This window comes from Rosa chinensis, chromosome 7 (genome assembly GCF_002994745.2).
Source record: "Rosa chinensis cultivar Old Blush chromosome 7, RchiOBHm-V2, whole genome shotgun sequence".
Classification (NCBI taxonomy): Eukaryota; Viridiplantae; Streptophyta; class Magnoliopsida; order Rosales; family Rosaceae; genus Rosa; species Rosa chinensis.
This window is the reverse complement of record NC_037094.1, coordinates 55,054,892-55,074,416: the sequence shown is the minus strand read 5'-3', so window position 1 is coordinate 55,074,416 and position 19,525 is coordinate 55,054,892. Positions and strand designations below refer to the sequence as shown.

At 38.8% G+C, this 19,525-nt stretch overlaps 1 protein-coding gene across 2 annotated transcripts; it reads right to left on the bottom strand.

Annotated features, from left to right (window-relative positions):
* Nucleotides 1-13,923: 13,923 nt before the first annotated feature.
* LOC112179255 (G-type lectin S-receptor-like serine/threonine-protein kinase At1g61370) lies at nucleotides 13,924-17,963 on the bottom strand. Of its 2 annotated transcripts, none has more exons than XM_024317618.2 (8): nucleotides 17,673-17,963; nucleotides 16,377-17,420; nucleotides 16,187-16,294; nucleotides 15,859-16,055; nucleotides 15,558-15,768; nucleotides 14,913-15,150; nucleotides 14,686-14,836; nucleotides 13,924-14,594 (listed from the first exon to the last, which is right to left on the bottom strand). In XM_024317618.2, exons 1-8 carry the CDS (start codon nucleotides 17,680-17,682, stop codon nucleotides 14,292-14,294), a joined length of 2,262 nt encoding a protein of 753 aa, XP_024173386.1. In that variant the 5' UTR covers nucleotides 17,683-17,963; the 3' UTR covers nucleotides 13,924-14,291. The 2 variants fall into 2 exon arrangements, with proteins under 2 accessions (XP_024173386.1, XP_040367668.1); XM_040511734.1 differs by lacking the exon at nucleotides 17,673-17,963 and having other exon boundaries at nucleotides 16,377-16,856; nucleotides 16,952-17,118.
* Between the last annotated feature and the right edge of the window lie 1,562 nt (nucleotides 17,964-19,525).

Genomic DNA, 19,525 nt, shown 5'->3' with positions numbered 1-19,525 from the left:
ACAGGCCATCAGGTCACCAAAGCCTCACTACAGCCAAACACCAACCGACCAAAACCCACCTGCAGACCAGAGCCTCAACTCAATCACTCAACTCGGAGAACACAGCCCCTGCAATGCCGCTCAATCACTCAACTCGGAGAACACAGCCCCTGCAATGCCGCTCAATCAAGGTCGGAATACCAAGCCGGTGCGAAACGACAACCCAGTAATCTGACCCGGATTCACCAAGTCAGCCTCCCTCTGCCTCCCTAGATCGCCGCCGATCCGACACCGCTAATCGTGCTACCGAGAACTGCTCCAAACAAGTCAGACCTAAGCAGAGGTCGAAAATAGCACCGATTGAATCAACCTCTTAATCGGAACTCGTTCCCTCTCTAGACTCACCAGTCACTTGTGTTGCCGCGACCCACGACGAGAATCCTCGCCGTTGCTTGATCCGACAGCAACCGAAAAATGTCTGCCGCGGCCCTCTGCTAAATCCTAGGGTTTCTCTCTCCTCTTATGAGTAGACCAGTTATATGCCAACTATCTCATTTAATTATTTGTATTCATGAGAGAGAGAGAGAGAGAGAGAGAGAGAGAGAGAACAATATCTTTATTAATTAAGCTTTGGTTAAATTTTTGAACTCTCATTGCCCATGACACTGATAAAGACAGAGTCAGCAACATAAAATATAAAAAACAAATGAAAAAAAATATAAATACGGAATCATTAGATATGCAGCGAACTCTCTAAATGACTCAATTTACCGTATTTTGTTATTTATGCAAGGCAAGTTGAGTTTCCTTCTTGAAAATCTGCATCGATGCCATACTTCAGAATTATTATTTTTTAGTCGAGTTCTTGACTAAAAACTTAACTAGTCGTGACATTTTGTGAACAGTATTTGACCGGCCAGCCTCGATAGTAGAAATACAAGGAAAAAAAGCAGTGAATAGTCTTAACCGGTCAAGCTCAACGGGTGGACTTACTCTTAGCCTGGGTAAGCAAATGTCAAATTCAAGCTGGTCAAGTTTCAATCGGTGGAGACAAATTTTTGGAGAAAGTTGGTCACCACCTAAGCCATCCTAGGTGGACATCGGTCTCAAGCCCACCGGTGAACATGCACTAACATTCAAACTTAGTGAGCTGCTGTAACATTTTTTCAACCATGGACACAATTAACATTAAGCAATAGAATTGAACTTCTATGTGAAGGAAGCAAAGCATGTAGTGTATGATATTATCATCCTGAGAGGTAAATATAACAACAAGAAATTCAGAGAAAGTAAATGAAACCCAATAAATATCTCCCATGACTTTTCTCCCGCCAACCTCTCAATTAAAACCAAGCAATCTCAACATTAAAGAATCATCATAACACCCATCATCATCATCATCAAAAATAGCTGGAATACATTAGAACTTGATGTGAAAGATTGATATTTAGCAATGTTCAGAAATTTACAGAAGAAACAATTCAGTACCTAAAAGGAGCTAGTCAAGGGAAGTGAGAGCAAAATGCTTTGGCTTCTTTTACCCAACAAGCCGCCATTGACGGCTTCTTCTTCAATTTTCAGTCACTGCACCAAAATGTAAAGTTTCTTCACTTTCTTGTTTATGTGAAATGGAATTTTTTTACTTTTTTTGGTGGGTGACCATAATTGACCCAGTTTTAATCTATAATAATTGACATGCATCCACAATTAAAATCTGATATTTACCAGAGAGAGTTATTTTCATACGGCATCACCAAAAAAAAATATACAAACAAACAATCAAACAAGTAATGAATTAGAGTGCATGTTTTTGGTGGGGTGGTAAGACAATAATTTTTCATTTGAGATGTGATGTGTTCGAGCCCCAACAAACCGAGAGTGGTCCTTTTGCCTACTGTTAGAGAATTAACCGAAGTCAAGCAGCGTCAAGACGAGTCTGTTGATGACTTTCTTCATGGTCCATATGGTATACCAAGTAAGTTGATAAGATGAGCTCACCCAAACAATGACATAAAAAGGGAAAGATTAAGCTAAAATGGGTCAGGATTTGTTCAGAAATTGAGATCAATTGAAAAAAGAAACCACAAATCTCCCACTAGTTTATTGTATGAAACCACAATGGGCGGTTAAAATTGAACACGGGCGAAGACATGAAGCCATCTCCCTAGTCCCTACTCTACTCTAATTTTTGCTCTCCCATGTTGTCACATCTTTTTCTAATTTTTATTTTGCTTTTCTTTTTTGTAGCTTACCAGATTTTTTTTGAATCAAAGATAACTTTCATTGGATGGCCTCAATTGAGGTGTTTACAATCGGTGTTTATAACATCAATGATGCAGCTAGGAACATAGTCTAGCCACACGGTGCCATGTTGAGCTTCAAAACCAATGCCTGGAAGTCTATGTGCCACCATGTTTCATGAACGAGGAGCATAGGATAATTGCACAGATGGTATTCTACGTGTAGCAGCCTTAATGTCATCAATGAGACCACCATTAGCCAGCAAAGAATGATCTTGACAAGTAGCTTCAGAGATAGCCTCAGTACAATCGCTTTCAACTACCACATTTTGTATGCGAAGTGTATTTAAGAGATCCAACCCTAGCGCGGATAGCATGCAGTTCACACTGTTTAGGAGATGCAGTATGAGCAATTGGACTAGCGAATGCAACAATAAATTGCCCTGCAGCATTTCGGATTGCCCCTCCTATGCCTCCTTTGGTTTGATCTGATAAGAAGGCAGCATCAACATTGAGTTTGAAAGCTCCATTCTCTGCTGGCTTCCATCTTTGGTTCTGTTTCTATGAAGCCTGTGCAGGAGCTGCTCTAGTTTTCTGAAACTCCTCCAGCCATGCCAAACTACTTAAGGTGATGTCTTGGGCTGACTGCTTTGTTCCAGACCACAGCATGTTGTTCCGATTCTTCCAGAGAGCCCATATAACCATTAGAAGCTGTGCAAACAACGCTGGTGTCATAGTGAAGGCTCTTTCCAGCATCCACTCTTTGAAGTTTAGAGAAGGAGGTAGTGTCCTACCCAAATTAAATGGTGCTGCAGTAAGAATGGTAGTGGCCACTGGACAGTGACCGAAGAGATGTCCAACATCTTCAATACCGTGAGCATAGAGCATACAGTTAAGTGGGCCCTCATACCCTTTAGTTAGGACTTAGGAGTCTCTCCCGAGTAGGGAGGAGGTTGTTACAAGCCCTCCACACATATATACTCACTTTACCTGGAACCTTTGCCTTCCAAAGACACTTCCATAGATCTTGGTAAGGATCTCCACTAGATGTGGAGACAAGGACATGCTGCAAGACGTTTGTTCTTGCAATCCAATAGGCAGACTTGACTGAGTAGTAGCCTTTCTTTTCAGGACCCCAAATGAGTCTATCGCCGGTTGTGTTGCGACCAAGGGGGATGCAAAGAACTCTCTCTGCAACATCAGTTGGAAATATGCTATAGACTGCAGCTGGGAGTCATTGTCTTGTACTTTCATCAATAAGGTCAGCGACCTTGTGTAGGGTAGCATTGGGAGGCTTGATGAGCGGTACGAGGGTCTGAATAGGAAGCCAATGATCCTTCCATATGTCAACCTGCTTTCCATCACCAATCTTCCATTGAATACCAGCTTGGAGGACATGTCTACCTTGTAGGATACTTCTCCAGGAGAATAAGGGTGAGTCACCAATCTCCACTTCCCAAAATGAACATTGAGGAAAATACTTTGCTTTATACAATCTAGCAATAAGAGAATGAGGATTGGAGACTAGTCTCCATCCTTGCTTTGCAAGCATGGCAATATTATAAGCATAAATGTTCTTAAATCCCATACCTCCATATTTGGTTAGACAAATCTTTTCCCAACTCCTCCAATGTATCTTTTTCTTCTCATCAGTATCTCCTCATAAGAAAGAAGCACACAGCTGATGGATGTCATCACACAAGCTTTTGGGAAGAAGATAGGTATTCATGGCATATAGAGGCATTGTTTGTGCAACAACTTTAATGAGTATTTCTTTACCTACACAACTGAGAATTTTGGATTTCCAATTGACCAGTTTGGTTAATCTCTCCTTGATGTAGGCAAACTTGGCTGTCTTGGATCTGCCAACTCTCAATGGCAACCCAAGGTACTTGTCATGTTCATCGACCTGTTGAACTTGAAGGATGGTAGCCAAATTGTTTTGGGTGGTCATGTCAACATTTCTGCTAAAGACAACACTGCTCTTCTGGAAGTTAACCTTTTGACCCGAGGCTTTTTCATATGTGTCTAGGATGTCTTTAAACGCCAAACATTCTGCAATATTAGCTGAACCAAAAAGCAGACTATCATCAGCAAAAAGGAGATGGTGAAGCGTTGGGGCTTGTGGGCACATGGTGAGACCTGTGATCAAATTATAGTTCACCGCCTGAGTGATAAGTGCAGAAAGACCCTCCGCACAGAGGATAAATAAATACGGTGGCAACGGATCACCCTGTCTGTTTCCCCTAGTAGGCAAAATAGGAGGAGTGGGCTCTCCTTGAATCAAGATGGAGTAACTGACAGTTTTGACGTTATTCATAACCATATTGACTCGATCAGGGTGAAACCCTAACCATGTCAAGATTGCCTGGAGGTATTGCCATTCAAGATGATCATACGCTTTGCTTATATCCAATTTGAGAGAGAAAAAACCTGTTTCCTGGTGGCGGAGCTTGTGCATGAAGTGTGCAGCTTCATTGGCAACCAAAGTGTTGTCAGAAATAATCCTCCCTGGCACATACGCACTCTGTAATGGGGATACAATATCAGGGAGCCATTGTTTGAGCCTATTGGCTACAACCTTAGAGCATAGTCTGCAGATAACATTACTTAGGGAAATTGGCCTAAAGTGAGTGGGATTCTTGATCTTTGGTATTAGACAGAGGAAAGTGTAGTTTGTATTCTGATCAATTTCACCAGTGTCCAGAAAACTACGCACAGCTAAACATAAGTCAACACCCACAATGTGCCAATACTTTTGAAAAAATAAAGGAGACATACCATCCAGACCCGGACTTTTTGAAGGATGCATCTGAAAGAGCGCAGTTTTGATTTCCTTATCCGAGTATGGCTGTAAGAGGCTATCATTCATTTCAGAAGCGACCTTCCTCGGTTTTGCAGCCAGTATTGTGTCAAGTGCTTCATTGTTTGTACTTTCGGTGGAGAAAATGCTCTCAAAATAGGTCCGTAGTAATCTTTGAATTTCCGGTTGTTCAGTCTACCATTGCCCTTGCTCATCTTTGAGTCCCCGAATTAGGTTTTTACTGCGTCTATTACTGGGTCTTCTATGAAAGTAGGCTGAGTTGCAGTCACCATCTTTTAACCAAATAGCGCGAGACCTTTGTCTCCAATACTGCTCCTGTTGGGTTAGAATCTGACTATGACGAACATGCAAGAGCCTTTGTTCTTCATATTGGTCTGGGGAGAAAGGCAATTTCATGATATCATTTAACTTCTCTTGAATGGTGCGCAATGCAGCCTTTTGGCTTTGAAATTCTGAAATATGCCATTGTTGCAGCTTGTATCTTGTCCCTTTGATCTTGGAGGCTAGCTGAAGTAAAGCATTACCTGTAGAAGGCGTAGCCCATGACTGTTGAATAATTTCAGCACAGTTATGTTGGCCATGCCAACACTCTTCAAAACGGAACAACTTGCTAGCTTTCCTGTAACTCAGTTTTGCAGCACTGACCACAATTAAAAGTGGAGAATGATCATATTCACTAGGGTTGAGAGTGATCACTTTGCTGAAAGGGAACCTAGACCTCCATGATGGAGTTTGAAAACCCCGATCAAGCCTCTCTTTGGTGAATCTATTGCTCCACGTAAATCGACTCCTTAGGAAGCCCATGTCAATGAGATTACAGTCAGCCATAGTACGTCTGAACGTAGCCATTGGAGCATCAGCTCTTGGAGGTCCCCCAGATTTGTCATTATTTGACATGATTTCATTGAAATCACCAGCCACAAGCCATGGTAAGGAACAAACTTCCGACGCTAGGGTTCGGAGAAGGGTCCAAGTGCGGTGTCTTCCCCCTCTGGATGCCACCCCGTAGATGCCAGTAAAATGCCATTTATGGGCATCATCCTGTTTGCTAATAAGAACGTCAATATGGTTAGAAGAGTGGGAACGTAGTTCTGCATGGGTATCCTCGTTCCACAGCAGTGCAACGCCTTGTGAGTCTCGCTCCTGTGGGTAGCATATGTTGTCCACAAAACCGAGTTTTCGGGTTAGAGCATTGATGTGTTCCTTCTGTGCTAGGGTTTCTGAGAGAAAAATAATGCTAGGTTTTCGAGCTTGCACGATATCAATAATGGCTCTTTGAGATTCATGGTTCACGATTCCTCTACAGTTCCAAACAAGGATGTTACCTTGTAACATAGTGTGGCTTCAATGGTGAAGGATCAAAGCTTGTAGGGTGCGCAGGGAGGAGGCCACGCCCATGCTTGACGACGTCGTACAGGACGACGCTTAGGGTTGTTTTTTCCAATGGTGGAGAAGATTACTTGATTTTCTTCTCACTAGCTATTACAATGGTGATTTCATAATACAATTAAGAGACAGAGAAACATGATTGATTGGGTGTACCTGTAGCTTACCATATTAATTAACTTTGTAGATATTAATCTATTTTGTCTCTGGCATGGGCATTTTTGAGAGTTTAAATTTGGGTGAAGCCTTTAACAATAAATCAAACGCCTCCATTTCTAATACTAGAGATTTAGATGAATTAATTTTAGAGGAATTCTTCCCACGAAAAGTACAAGACAATCAATTCTCATGGAGATCAGTTGCATACTTAATTTTTCATGTATAAAACTTGTAAAAGCATCAATATGGATCGGAGCATCTTCTTAACTGTAACACCCCGACTCGGATTAATCAAACTGATTTCTTTCTTAAATCGAAAATTTCACCTCAAGAAAGAAATTTATAAAAATCATGAACACCCCATGACACCGAGATCGTAAAATAATTATCAAACACTCTTACCTTAGCTCGTTTAATATTTCCGGGACTCACATTGATGGCCCAAATCTACCATTTTTTTTTTTACTTTATTTCTTTACGTGTGTCAAGAAAAATACGTGAAGAACTCTCTCGTAACAATTATTTATTTATTTTAAATACCTCGGCTATTACAAACCCACCCTCTTAAAAAAAAAAATTGTCCTTGAAATTTATAACAACGATAGGCCAATAAATGCCTCAAACATTAGTTCTTTACCATCCCAAAAGATGCATTCTTTCTAACATGCCAAATACTCAATGAGATTTATGTATATTTTATTTTAGTTATGTACCCAGTTTCTTTAAGCATGCGATTGAACTTTGAGTTCATGTGTTACATGAAATGGAGTAGGAAATGTTTTCCACTGCTTTTGCGTATATATGACTTGTGGACTTCATGGATTATGATATCATGTTGCTTTACCAATAATATAGGTTTTTCTTGTACGATAATGGACTCCGGCAATTTTTACTAGTCTGCAACCACTTCAACATGATCAAGTTTCCCAACTAATATTGGTAAGTTATGGATGGCCTTTTTAGTTCCATCACCCAACCTTAATTATTAAATGTTTTCCAAAAACTGTAGAATCCAACATCTCAATTACACGAGCAATCTGCAAGCTTCCAATTCATATTTAAATGTTAAGTAAGTTGGAACCCAACAAAACTTTTTTTTTTTGTTTTGACAAAGGAGAAATGCATTAAAAACCAATCGACTTACAAAGCAAACTGGAAACTAAATACAAAGAGCAAACACACCGCCCAAACAAACAAAGCTGTAAACAAACCAAGTAGGAGCGTGAACTGCGTCAAAAAGGAGGATATGAGACAAAGACGAAGGAGGCTGAAGCAACCAATCAGCCGGGCACTTCTTCTTGCGAGCCAACCAGGCAACATGGTCTGCAGCCTGATTTGCCAATCTGCTGGACCAAGTCCAGCTGTCGGAACGAATAGCAACTGTCAAATCTCTTATATGATGAATCAGGGGCATAACAACCCAATCTGAAGATGGAGAAGAATGTTGAAGGAGATTGGCAAGTTGAAGTGAATCCGATTCGAAGAGGAATTTATCTGCTTGAAGCTTAATTTTGAGCAAGATGAACACTCAAGCAGAGGGCCAATGCTTCTGCATACAGAGGCGATGGAGCTGAAGTAGAAAGATGACTTCCACCAACCACAACTCCATCACAGTTTCGAGCAATAGCCACCACACCAACCTCAGTAGAAGACCAGGATGCATCCGAATTTATCTTAATATAGTTTGGAGGCGGTGGTAACCATTTTGGCTTTGGAGAAGGCCTGGAGGGCCGGGCAAACTAGAAGCCTGGGGGCACTTGGTCTTTATCACAACTCGAAGAAACTCCGAAGAAGCTTTGTAAGCCGAATTAGCCACCAACTTTGAGTTTGGAGAGAGCTGATTAAAAATACAGTAGCATCGATGCTTCCAGAATCCAGATATGCTAAAGAAGAAAAGTCAGATGAGTCAAAATCTCCTTTTGATGTTCCTTTGATACTGAGGGAGGGAATGTCAAAAATTGAAACCATCTATCAAAAGTTGTTAGCTGTTGAAGGTTAGGACGGTAACCAAGAGGATGACAAAACCAAACCCTTCTTGATCAAGGACAAGCGAAAAGTATACGTTCTATTGTCTCTGGAAAGCAATGACAAAAAGAGCACAAAGGATCAGGAGTCAATTTACGCTTGAATTGATTCGATTGGGTAGCTAGAGCATTAGAAACCACCCTCCACATAAAATTTTAATTTTTGGTAGCGTATGTAGAGACCATAGACGCTTCCAAATAATTGGATCAGTGATATGAGAGTGATGAGCATGAGGTACCACCATCTGGGAAGATTTGAGGTGAGCAGCATAGTAGCCAGACCGGACTGTATAGTTGCTAGACTTGTTCAAAGACCAAATCAGTTTATCTGGAACAGAAGAATTAACCAAAGGAATAGCTAAGATTGCCCGACTCTGATCCACAGAGATATGCCCAGCAATAGATGTCAAATCCCAAGAGAGAGAAGACCAGTCAATCAAAGAAGAGACAGAAATAGTAAAATCAGCTCGAGGTGGAGGAGTTAAACGATGCTCCTGCATATGAGGAATCCAATTTGAATCCCAAACTGAAATATGCAAACCATTTCCCACTCTCCAAAGAGTATTTGATTTAAGAAGTTCCCGACCATGTAATAAACTAGCCCATAACCAAGAAGGTGAAGAACCAAGACGAGCCTCCATGAAAGAAACAGAAGGGAAATAACGGTGTTTAAGCATCATTACCCAAACAGAAGACGGATTGGTAAGAATCCTCCATCCCTGTTTAGCAACAAAGCTTGGTTAAACTCGGTCAAATCCCGAAAACCCATTCCTCCTTGAGCCTTTGAGAAACCTAAAGAATGCCAACTTTTCTAATGAATACCATGAGCTCCTTTATTTCCCCACCAAAACCTTGCTATTTGAGAGGCAATTTGAGTACAGAGAGACTTTGGAAACCGAAAACAGTTCATTGGAACCCAACAAAACTTAACATCTACACATTGCAATAAACTTATCTAGTGAAAACACTTGGCAATAGACTTTATTTATTTTGAACGTTCTCTCACGTTATCAGTTCAAAATTCATGCCTAGCATTGTTTTCAATTCAGCTCAAATTTTAAAAAACATACCACGTACAAGATTGCAATCTTGACCATACCTGGTAGCACCAGTGTGTTATATCCCCAGCCTTTGATTCCACTACAACTATAGCGAAGACATATTCCACATAAGCTTCATGGGCAGTTCCTTGCTTTCTAGATCAGAACCAGTATGTTCATTTATCATAATCAAGCAAGCACACACATTCCTCATTCCTCAATTATCCATTTGTGCTATTTGTAAATAATATTTTCATTAATTTTGTTCCTTGCCCTGGTTAGTTCAACCAGCTTTCATAGCATCATTTAAAATGCAACTCTATTCGTATCCAGTTTCACAAATCAAACTTATCGTATACATCTCATGACAAGAAGCATCATTTCCTTTCCATTTTGTTTTTTGGTTCTATATCCTATTTAGGCCCGGCCCAATACCTCTCGAATTAAGGTCATCGAGAACACTCCATACTAAGCGAAACCTCAGATTACGGCCACCGAGGGCACCCCGTACTAAGCGGATTCCTGATTGGGTTTTGGGTCTTTCACCCTAGCGAGGCACAATCCCTACTTAATTATCCGCTCGAATCCACGAGCCCCAATCAGGTTTAGGGTCTTGTCACAATCCCTACTTAATTTTTATCCCAGGCCTAACCAGAATCAATCCATTAACTTGTTGCTTTTCCATTTATGCCACATTAACCCCTTTTTATTCATAATGATTAGATGATTTCATACATATTTGCAGACCTGTTCATTCAAAATGTGCACATCTATGAAAAGAAGTGAGAATCAGTTGCAACCCAATCCAAACAGAGTAACTATGCAAGTAAATCCAACCTTTAGAATCTAAGGATCTAAAGGCATATCAAAATGGTAAAAAGCAAATTGACCAAGTAAAAGTAGTTTACCTGATAAGATACCTGCAGCAGAGATTGATAGGTCCCTGGCTTCATTGACGGGACGATATATATATATGGACAGATTTAGTTCGTCCATTGGTTTAAGCGAGTTAGATACTTTAAAGATCATTAATTTGGCTGAAATATTGCAGAGATGATCTAGACATTAGTACCTAAAAACTGAACGGTCGAGATTTGGATATGCGACCGAAAAGTGACCCTAAACTCCAACCTCACACTTTAATTTCAGAGTGAGGCCTCGCTCTGGATAGGATCTGAGATATATATACTTTAATTTCAGAGTGAATATATATATATATATATATATATATATCAGATCCTATCCAGAGCGAGGCCTCACTCTGAAATTAAAGTGTGAGGTTGGAGTTTAGGGTCACTTTTCGGTCGCATATCCAAATCTCGACCGTTCAGTTTTTAGGTACTAATGTCTAGATCATCTCTGCAAAATTTCAGCTAAATTGATAGTCGTTAAGGCATTGATAACTGCCTTAAAGCTAGTACGGTTCAGGTTTGACAGATTCAGTTCGTCCATTGGTTTAAACGAGTTAGATACCTTAACGACTATCAATTTGGCTGAAATTTTGCAGAGATGATCTACACATTAGTACCTAAAAGCTGAACGGTCGAGATGTGGATATGCGACCGAAAAGTGACTCTAAACTCCAACCTCGCACTTTAATTTCAGAGCGAGGCCTTGCTCTGGATAGGATCTGTATATCATTACATACACAAATGCACAGCGAAAAGAATACATTTGTACAAATAAATATATACAAATGGGAAATAGATAGATATGTGAACCCCTCAAAATCAAGTATGAAGGCTAATTTAACTCCTTGTGAATCTGTTACTTCTACACAACTTCTCTATAATAATATTAGTGGCCGGAAACTACCAATTTAACTTTAACTTTCCTGGAAGCAAATCGAAATGATTAAGACAGAATAATTTAAGAAGTATGGGATATAGGAGCAGCAACATGTAACGTAGGAAATTCTTATACAATAAACATGGACAGAATCTCAAACACTTGAATAAATGAACTGAACTGAACTTGTACACTTTCAACTCATCATGTAGTGACCAAATCACAGTACACTAAGAAGTTCTTAAACTGTAACGTGTTTGTATTCAGGTTTGTGGCGTATAAAATTTTCAAAACAAATCTACCCATATCTCAGCACAACCATATTCACAACGTACAATTTCCATATCAATTACCTACCTAAGTATATCCACATACCCTTCACTCACAGAAGTAATTGGAATCATTTTTTTTTCTTTCCTAAATCTGAAATGACTAGTAACTCTCCATTCACTTTGGAGTTCTCAGACCTTATAACACAACCACAAAGTTGTAAACAAAAACTCAATCAAAGGTTGACAATTGGATTCAAAAGTCCCTGTGAAAATCAAAATATTAAAACAATAAAGGCTTCTATGATAATAACAGACCCCAATTAAGACTTCTATGATAATACCTTGCGGTAAAGTAGAAGCCTTGAAACACTCCATAGAAACATATACATCTCCAATTTTGTAATCCACATGTGCCAAACAACCAAACCAGTAAACTATAAGCATATGCAAAAGTTGTACACAGTTTTATGTTGTCCAAGTCGGGGTATAAATTAACTTCTTTTCGAACCTAACCTATTTCTTCCATTACAAAACTGGATTGACGAATTGAAGCTCCCACAAATTCCTATCTTAGTTGCTCAAACCAAGTTCAATCATAGAACCATGAAATCAACCATATTCAAGGATATCTATTTATATATCAAATCAAGCACACAGATCAGATATGCATATAGGTATATGTAGTTACAATTCTCTCTCTCTCTCTCTCTCTCTCTCTCTCTTTTTATTTTATTTTATTTTTATTTTTATTTTTATTATTATCATTATCAAGTACCAAGTACAGATGCAAAACAAATTGCAGAACCAAACCTTTATTCATAAATGCATCACTTTTAGTATCAATTACCAAAAGTACTGACTGACAATGTTACACAGATCATCCAAATATACCAAGGGAGAGTTTAGATGATAACAATAAGTTTGAAATCAAAATCAAATTCTATTGATCGAAATTTGTCACACTAATCAAGAATCAAGAATGGACCAAAAAGATACATATCAATACAACAGAACGAATATCGAATATCGATCTAACTATATATTGGTTTTGAAGTTTAAATATCTTCACACCTCGGAAAAACAAAGTTTTGATTTTTCAGTCATAAAAGAAAAACTTGAGAACAAATTGGAACCATTTCTCTAAGTTAAGCCAGTAATAACATTTTTTTTTTTTTTAAATTTCAGAACCAGCTGCATCAAGAACGGGCAACTTCACACATAACACCTTGTACAGTTAACCAACATACAACAAGAACGACTTCAAACAATCAATGGACCAGTTGCATGTGAAACAAATCAAAGATCGAAGACATCAACGCGAAATAATTCAATGCAGTCAATCCCATTTCTCCTCCCAGGTCACACCTTAGAAATCATATCCCTGCTCTGATACCATTTGTAACACCCCGACCCCGATTAATCAAACTGATTTCTTTCTTAATCGGAATTCAATACCAATAAGAGTCGCGCTCGGATATTACCTTAGTTTAAATAATCGGAGCTTAATACGTCGGCAACTTCGATATTCAAGCTTGTTAGCGGCGACGATGTGCTTTGGTGCTTGTTTCATCGAGTACAAAAGGAAAGGCGATTGAGGAAGTCGGTCGAGAGAGTTTTCATAGACGATGATAATTGATTTCCTTGACTGAAACTTATTCCCGTGCGTTGCTAACAACAAATGCAAGAGGAGATTAATTTTCTTTCTCATCAAGAGGGTTCTAGAGAGTCTATCTCGGTGATCCACTGATCCTCCTCTTTTCTTGATCGGACTTGGTATTTATATAGTTTCCTATTTAACTGATTTTTAACGGCCCTGATCAAGCGGTTGATTTCTATGGTACAGATTGCACCACACAAATTTCTTTTTCTTTAAAATAATTTGCATAATTCTAAAACCTCTTAAAATCATATTAAATGGTTTCGGTGTTTGAAAATTTTCCGAAAATTTCCACAGACTCGTCGAGTCATTGAGTCCACAAATCGAAAATTTCACCTCAAGAGAGAAATTTAGAAAAATAATCATGAACACCCCATGACACTGAGATCGTAAAATAATTATCAAACACTCTCACCTTAGCTCGTTTAATATTTCTAGGGCTCACATTAATGGCCCAGATCTACCATTTTTTTTTTTTTTACTTTATTTCTTTACGTGTGTCAAGAAAGATACGTGAATAACTCCTTCATGACATTTATTTTAAATATCTCGGGTATTACATTAACTAAAAAAACCTTCATATACTACCAAATAGAAAACCTTCAATATGTATAGGAAAATTATACAATGCGTTAACGTATAACATGCATACAATTGCCTTAAAAGTAGTAAAATGAGTCATCAAAATAGTAATATTAGTCCTCAAAGTGGTAACATGAGTCCTTAAAGTGGTAAATTTTCTTAGTTTACCATATGAGTCCTCAAAATAGTAATATTAGTCCTCAAAGTGGTAACGTGAGTCCTTAAAGTGGTAAAACTAGTTGATGTATGAGAAATGTTAATATACCAAAGCTTTACCCGTATGTATAAGAACCCCTTGAGAATGACCAAAAGGCCTTGTGATGTGCCAATTTGTTGTCGCTTAACGTCCTCCAATCATTGTAATGCTAGCTTCATTTATGGAGGAATTTGTATTTTCATAGGATGATCCAAGATGATAAACTGAGTTTTGGATAGTGAATACAGGCCTCTTTGGATGTGGACCATCTTTCTCGCTACTTAGAATTGAAGCTACATCTGTCATGGTTGGTCTATCCGGAGCATTGTCTTGTACACAAAGAAGCCCAACATGCACGCATGTCATTACTTCGGATGAGGAATATGAATCACCCAATACTTCATCTACTAACTCCAATGCCCTGCCTTCATTCCATAACTTCCATACCTGAAAATGATCCCATTAATTGTTGTTAGGACTTGTCAAGACCGCAAAGTTGTACACAACAATTACATTAAGATTTACAGTATAAACTTACATAGGCAAGGAAGCCTAGTTGTTGGTCATAGCAATAGAAGCTGACATTCTTCTTACCGCTAATAATCTCTAACACCAGGACCCCGAAGCTGTAGACATCAGATTTTTCAGAAAATATCCCACCCATGGCATACTCTGGAGACATATAGCCACTGCACAGCAAACACATTAGTACGTATCTGATAAAATTGCTTCTTTTGGTTTCTGGCTTAAAGAATAGATTCTCACCGTGTTCCAACAACCTTTTGAGTATTATCTAGACTATGTGTTTCTTCAACTATGCGCGCCAATCCAAAATCTGAGATTTTTGGATTCATTTTCTCATCTAGGAGAATGTTACTGACTTTTAAATCTCTATGTATCACCTTCACATAGGAATCATGATGGAGATAAAGAAGCCCTCTAGCAACACCCTGAATAATATTAAAGCGTGTAGCCCAATTAAGCATTGCTCTCTTCGTCGGATCTAATCAAACATTCAATGGACCAAGTTAGAGTAGTAATGTTATTCATATTTCACATGCATGTAGCAAAGAAACATTGACAATGACTAGACTTCTAGCCTTAAATATAACTAGATTACTACCCCTTAAGTGTTAAAAGATAGAGACATTTGTATGAAAAGTAGTGAGGACATAATATAGATCTGAACTGATCAAGCACACGAATTATTTGACAGTGGTGAGCATTAAACTTGCAGGGCTGAATTTCTCCCTTAGTCAAACTCTATGATAATTTTTCACTTGGTAAATTTAGTTTATGTGAGTTCATCATAACTTATGCTAGAACTTTTCAAGCATATTTATATTAAAAGCAATATAGGTAAAAATGAGTAAAGTACTGCAGCTAAAATAAAACACTTGTGAAACTAACCATATAGAAAAGTATCCAAGCTTTTGTTTGCCATGAACTCGTAAATTAGTAACTTCTCATCCTCTTTAACACAGCAACCCATCATCCTAACAAGGTTTTTGTGTTGAAGATTGGAGATCAACCGCATCTCATTCTTGAACTCTTCGACACCTTGTCTTGAGCTACTAGATAGTCTTTTTACTGCTATTTCCATCCCTTCTGGTAGCATCCCCTACATGATGTCCACAAATTAGTCATTGTTGCATGTCTATATCTTGAACATTTAGACATGCTATATATGTTTTCTTAGCAAAGAAAATACCTTATAAACTGGGCCAAAGCCTCCTTGCCCAAGTTTGTTTGTGATGCTGAAGTTGTCTGTGGCGATTAGTATGTTATCAAAATCATATATCTTTAGCTCCGAGAAATCATGCTTTCCTATATAATCTCGAAGACCGTCTCTATGAATCTGAATCCTACTAGTTGATTCCAAGCGTCGTGCTATTAATTCAACGTGTCCTGATTTTGCAAATAAAACTATCAAACACAGAGTTGGAACTAAACAAGAAGCAACATTTGGGTAACAGACAATAAGTAATAAATTCTTATAATGTGATAAATTAATTGACCCCCTCGTCTAATTGGCTTACGCTTTTGGTTAGCACGCCACCTGTGCAAACAGAAGATTATAGCAACCAAGATGCTCAAAAATCCAATAGTTGTAAGGCTTGCAATTAACTTTGTCGGCTTTCCTTCAACTGAAAAGAAAAGGCAAAATCAACTTACAATACATATGAAAATTAGTGGTGTACGAGTTGTGCAAGAGCTATCATCATTTACCTAGTTCTGAGTGTGCTAGGCGAACGTAAAGATCTTCTCCAAAAGCTGTAAACTGCTGCATATCAAAAAGGTCTTTGAACCACACCAAACACCCTATGTTATCAACATAAGCATAAGCCAGGCAAGAACAATTACTCAGGCACCGTGTCTTGCAGTCCTCGAACTTGTCTAGAGCCACAGAACCCAAATATTCATGAAAATTGGGTAATTTCAATCTTTCCAACTTCGAAAACCCATCTTTTCCTTTTGATGAGATTGATTCATTTGTGTTGGTCTCACAAGACAAGTTCCTTCGTCTCACACAACCTCCGGTCCAGTTTCTTTTACTCCATTCCTTATTTGACTTGGGTATAAACCCTTTCAAACACTTGCAGATAGGAGATTCATAAGCTTTGCAAACCCCAAAAGGTCCACAGGCGCCATAATTATCGCATGGGTTGTTCCATGACTTCCACGCAAGATACCAGTTCTTGCCAATTTCTGAAAACAAAAACCTCAGTATACCTTCGGAAGATATGTCAGCATATGTAAAAACATTCGCACCAGGAATTTTGTCAAAACTGTAAGATAAATACCTTGTTCCCTGGGGCACATTATCAACAAGAGTCCATGGATTTAGATACGGAGAAGTGTCAGAATTCGATGTGGGTATACCAATAAACCTTGATTTATCCCATGGCCCACTTCTCCAGTGGGGAGTAGATCCATTAGTCCAAATATACAATTGTGCCGGTAACTCTTCTGACAGTCCAACCAAGAATAGGCCTGGTGATGGATCATTTTCACTTTTCCAAGATGTCAAGAAATTCCGTTTTCCAGAACCGCTATCATATCCCAGCAACATTCTTGGCAGATGTGTGTCACTAGGATCATTGAAACTCACCCACAAATCAGCTCCCATACCATCTTTGACAATGAAGTTTCCATTATCTAAGAGAACTGCTGATGAACAATTAGATATATTGGCTGACCAGACAGAACTCTGTTTCCCATCTACGAGCTCCAGATTCCCATTGCTGCCAATGCTCAAAGTAGCCAAGGTGTCTGTAGCAGCAAGAGGATTATCTCTGTTAGCCACCCATACATATTTACGGGGAAATATACTTTTGTGCCACAACCCCACATACTTATTAGCAGAACTATTAGGACTGAAGAAGCCCAATTCGAATATTAGGCTAGGAGAGACTAGAGTTTGTCCCTCTGCTAATGGGTGTGAAGGAGTTATGTTGTATACTTCAGCGCCATACTGTGAGGGAAGAAAACTGAAGATAAATAAGAAAAACAAAGTAACAGTACCTAGTTGCATCCCTGCTTGAATATGTTTCACAGAAGAAGAATGCCAATTAATTCTCTGTTTCACAGGGATAGCTTGGCTACTGAAAGTACTAAAGAACCTAGGCCACACAGAATACACTTAGGACCAGGTAATGTAGAAAGTTCTCTGATAGTTCTGCCAATGCTTTCAAAGTCATGGCAAACAAATTTGAAGACTTAGCTCCTTATACATATTCATATGAAGGCTGTGATTGACTGATTGTCAACCAAAAAAGCATATATCAGTAAACTTCAATGTGACTAATGACATTATATTGAATTATTGATGCAATTAACTCTCACTACCTTCAATGGCCACTCTCAGTTTGCCAACATACTTGTTGGGAAGGAAATAACAAATATGTAGCGTGTAGGGCAAGTCAGCCTGTGGACACCTTGAGCTATAACACCACTGATACGGCACATCACACTATCTTCTTTGGTCACTTTCAGTAGCATTCACTTTAAGTGAATCTCTATTAATAAAGATAAGAGAGGTCTTGGCACAGTCCCAGCAGGAATTTCTTGATAGGTCGCCCAATCCTGTGGTTATGGAGAAAATGGTGTATGCTGCTTTTGATTTCTTGCTCTATCTGTCTTAATTTGTGATTTTTTTTCCTCTGGGTTTAGTATTTTAGGGATTTTGGGATTGTTTGATCGTGGGTTGTTGTTTTTGCGTTTGATTTTGGTTGTGGGATTTAATTTTTGTGACTGGCTTTCAGTTGCTGAGGGAATGGGGGAAATGAAAGGGGTGACATGTAGTGCGAGTTGGTGGTGTTGAAATTGTTGCATTATTTTATTTGGGTAGTGCTGAATGATGCATGCTATGTTAACTTGAAGGTGAACTGTGATTTTGATCTCAATGAATGTAGTTGATAACGCTCCTTCCAAAGCAGCATAGTAAAGTGTTTCCAAAGCAGCATAGTAAAGTGTTTTTTTTTTTTTGGACCCTCCAACATCGATTTCACCTCAGTAAATTAAAGTCATAAAAAATAAAAAAAAGTTTGCTGCACACAATGTGATAATTATCTGAGGTTGATTTATTCCCACACTTTGCCTCTGAGAAACTAGCTAATGTTATCCAGATTGTTAAAAAGAGGAGTCAAGGGATTTTACAACAAGACAATGAGATTGAATTGGACATCGGCAATATTGATCCTGAAACACTTAGGGAATTGGATAGGTTTGTGACTAATTACAAAAAGAGCTTGACCAAAAATAAGAGAAAGCTGAACCTGCTCCTTAATTCGTAGAAGAATCTGACTATGCTATGGGGGAGTTATTGCCTTACATCATATAATGTTGAAGTCATCAGCTTTGTTTTTCCTTTTAAGTTCTTGCGGCTTATACTTGACTTTCACTGTATATATATTCATTGGTGTGTGTTTCTGCTGATAGCAACACATTCCAGTTTCATATGTTGCTATTTGTTGATAGTTGAAAAGGTTTTCATAACTTATTGATAATTTTGATTTGTAGGGCAGTTGTTTGTGGATTTTGTATGTTTGATCATGGAGGAAAGTGATCTGCACACCAAAAGAACTGGGCATGCTGAGTTTGTTGATTAGGTGACTGCTTCAGAGTCGGAAGATGTTGCCGCACTTCCGCACGCGCGCAAGGCTAGTGTTACTGAAAGTGACCAAAGAAGCGTGTCGTAAAAGATAAATTTCTCTTGTTGCGTAAAAAACATTTTTTTGCTCGTCACAAAACTCTTTTGCGCGCCGTGAATTTTAATTGTGTACCGTAAAAGACCAATTTGTGTGTCGTAAAAGACCCTTTTGCATGTCGTAAAAGATGTCTTCATTCACTCTTCTAATAGACAATACTTTCAATTA

What these genes read in the sequence shown, in the direction of transcription:
- LOC112179255 (XM_024317618.2), bottom strand. An exon ending in GCTTTGGCCCAGTTTATAAG is followed by an intron (nt 15,769 to 15,858) that starts GTATTTTCTTTG and finishes GACATCATGTAG; the next exon opens with GGGATGCTACCAGAAGGGAT. An exon ending in CAAAAGGTTGTTGGAACACG is followed by an intron (nt 14,837 to 14,912) that starts GTGAGAATCTAT and finishes TTTGCTGTGCAG; the next exon opens with TGGCTATATGTCTCCAGAGT.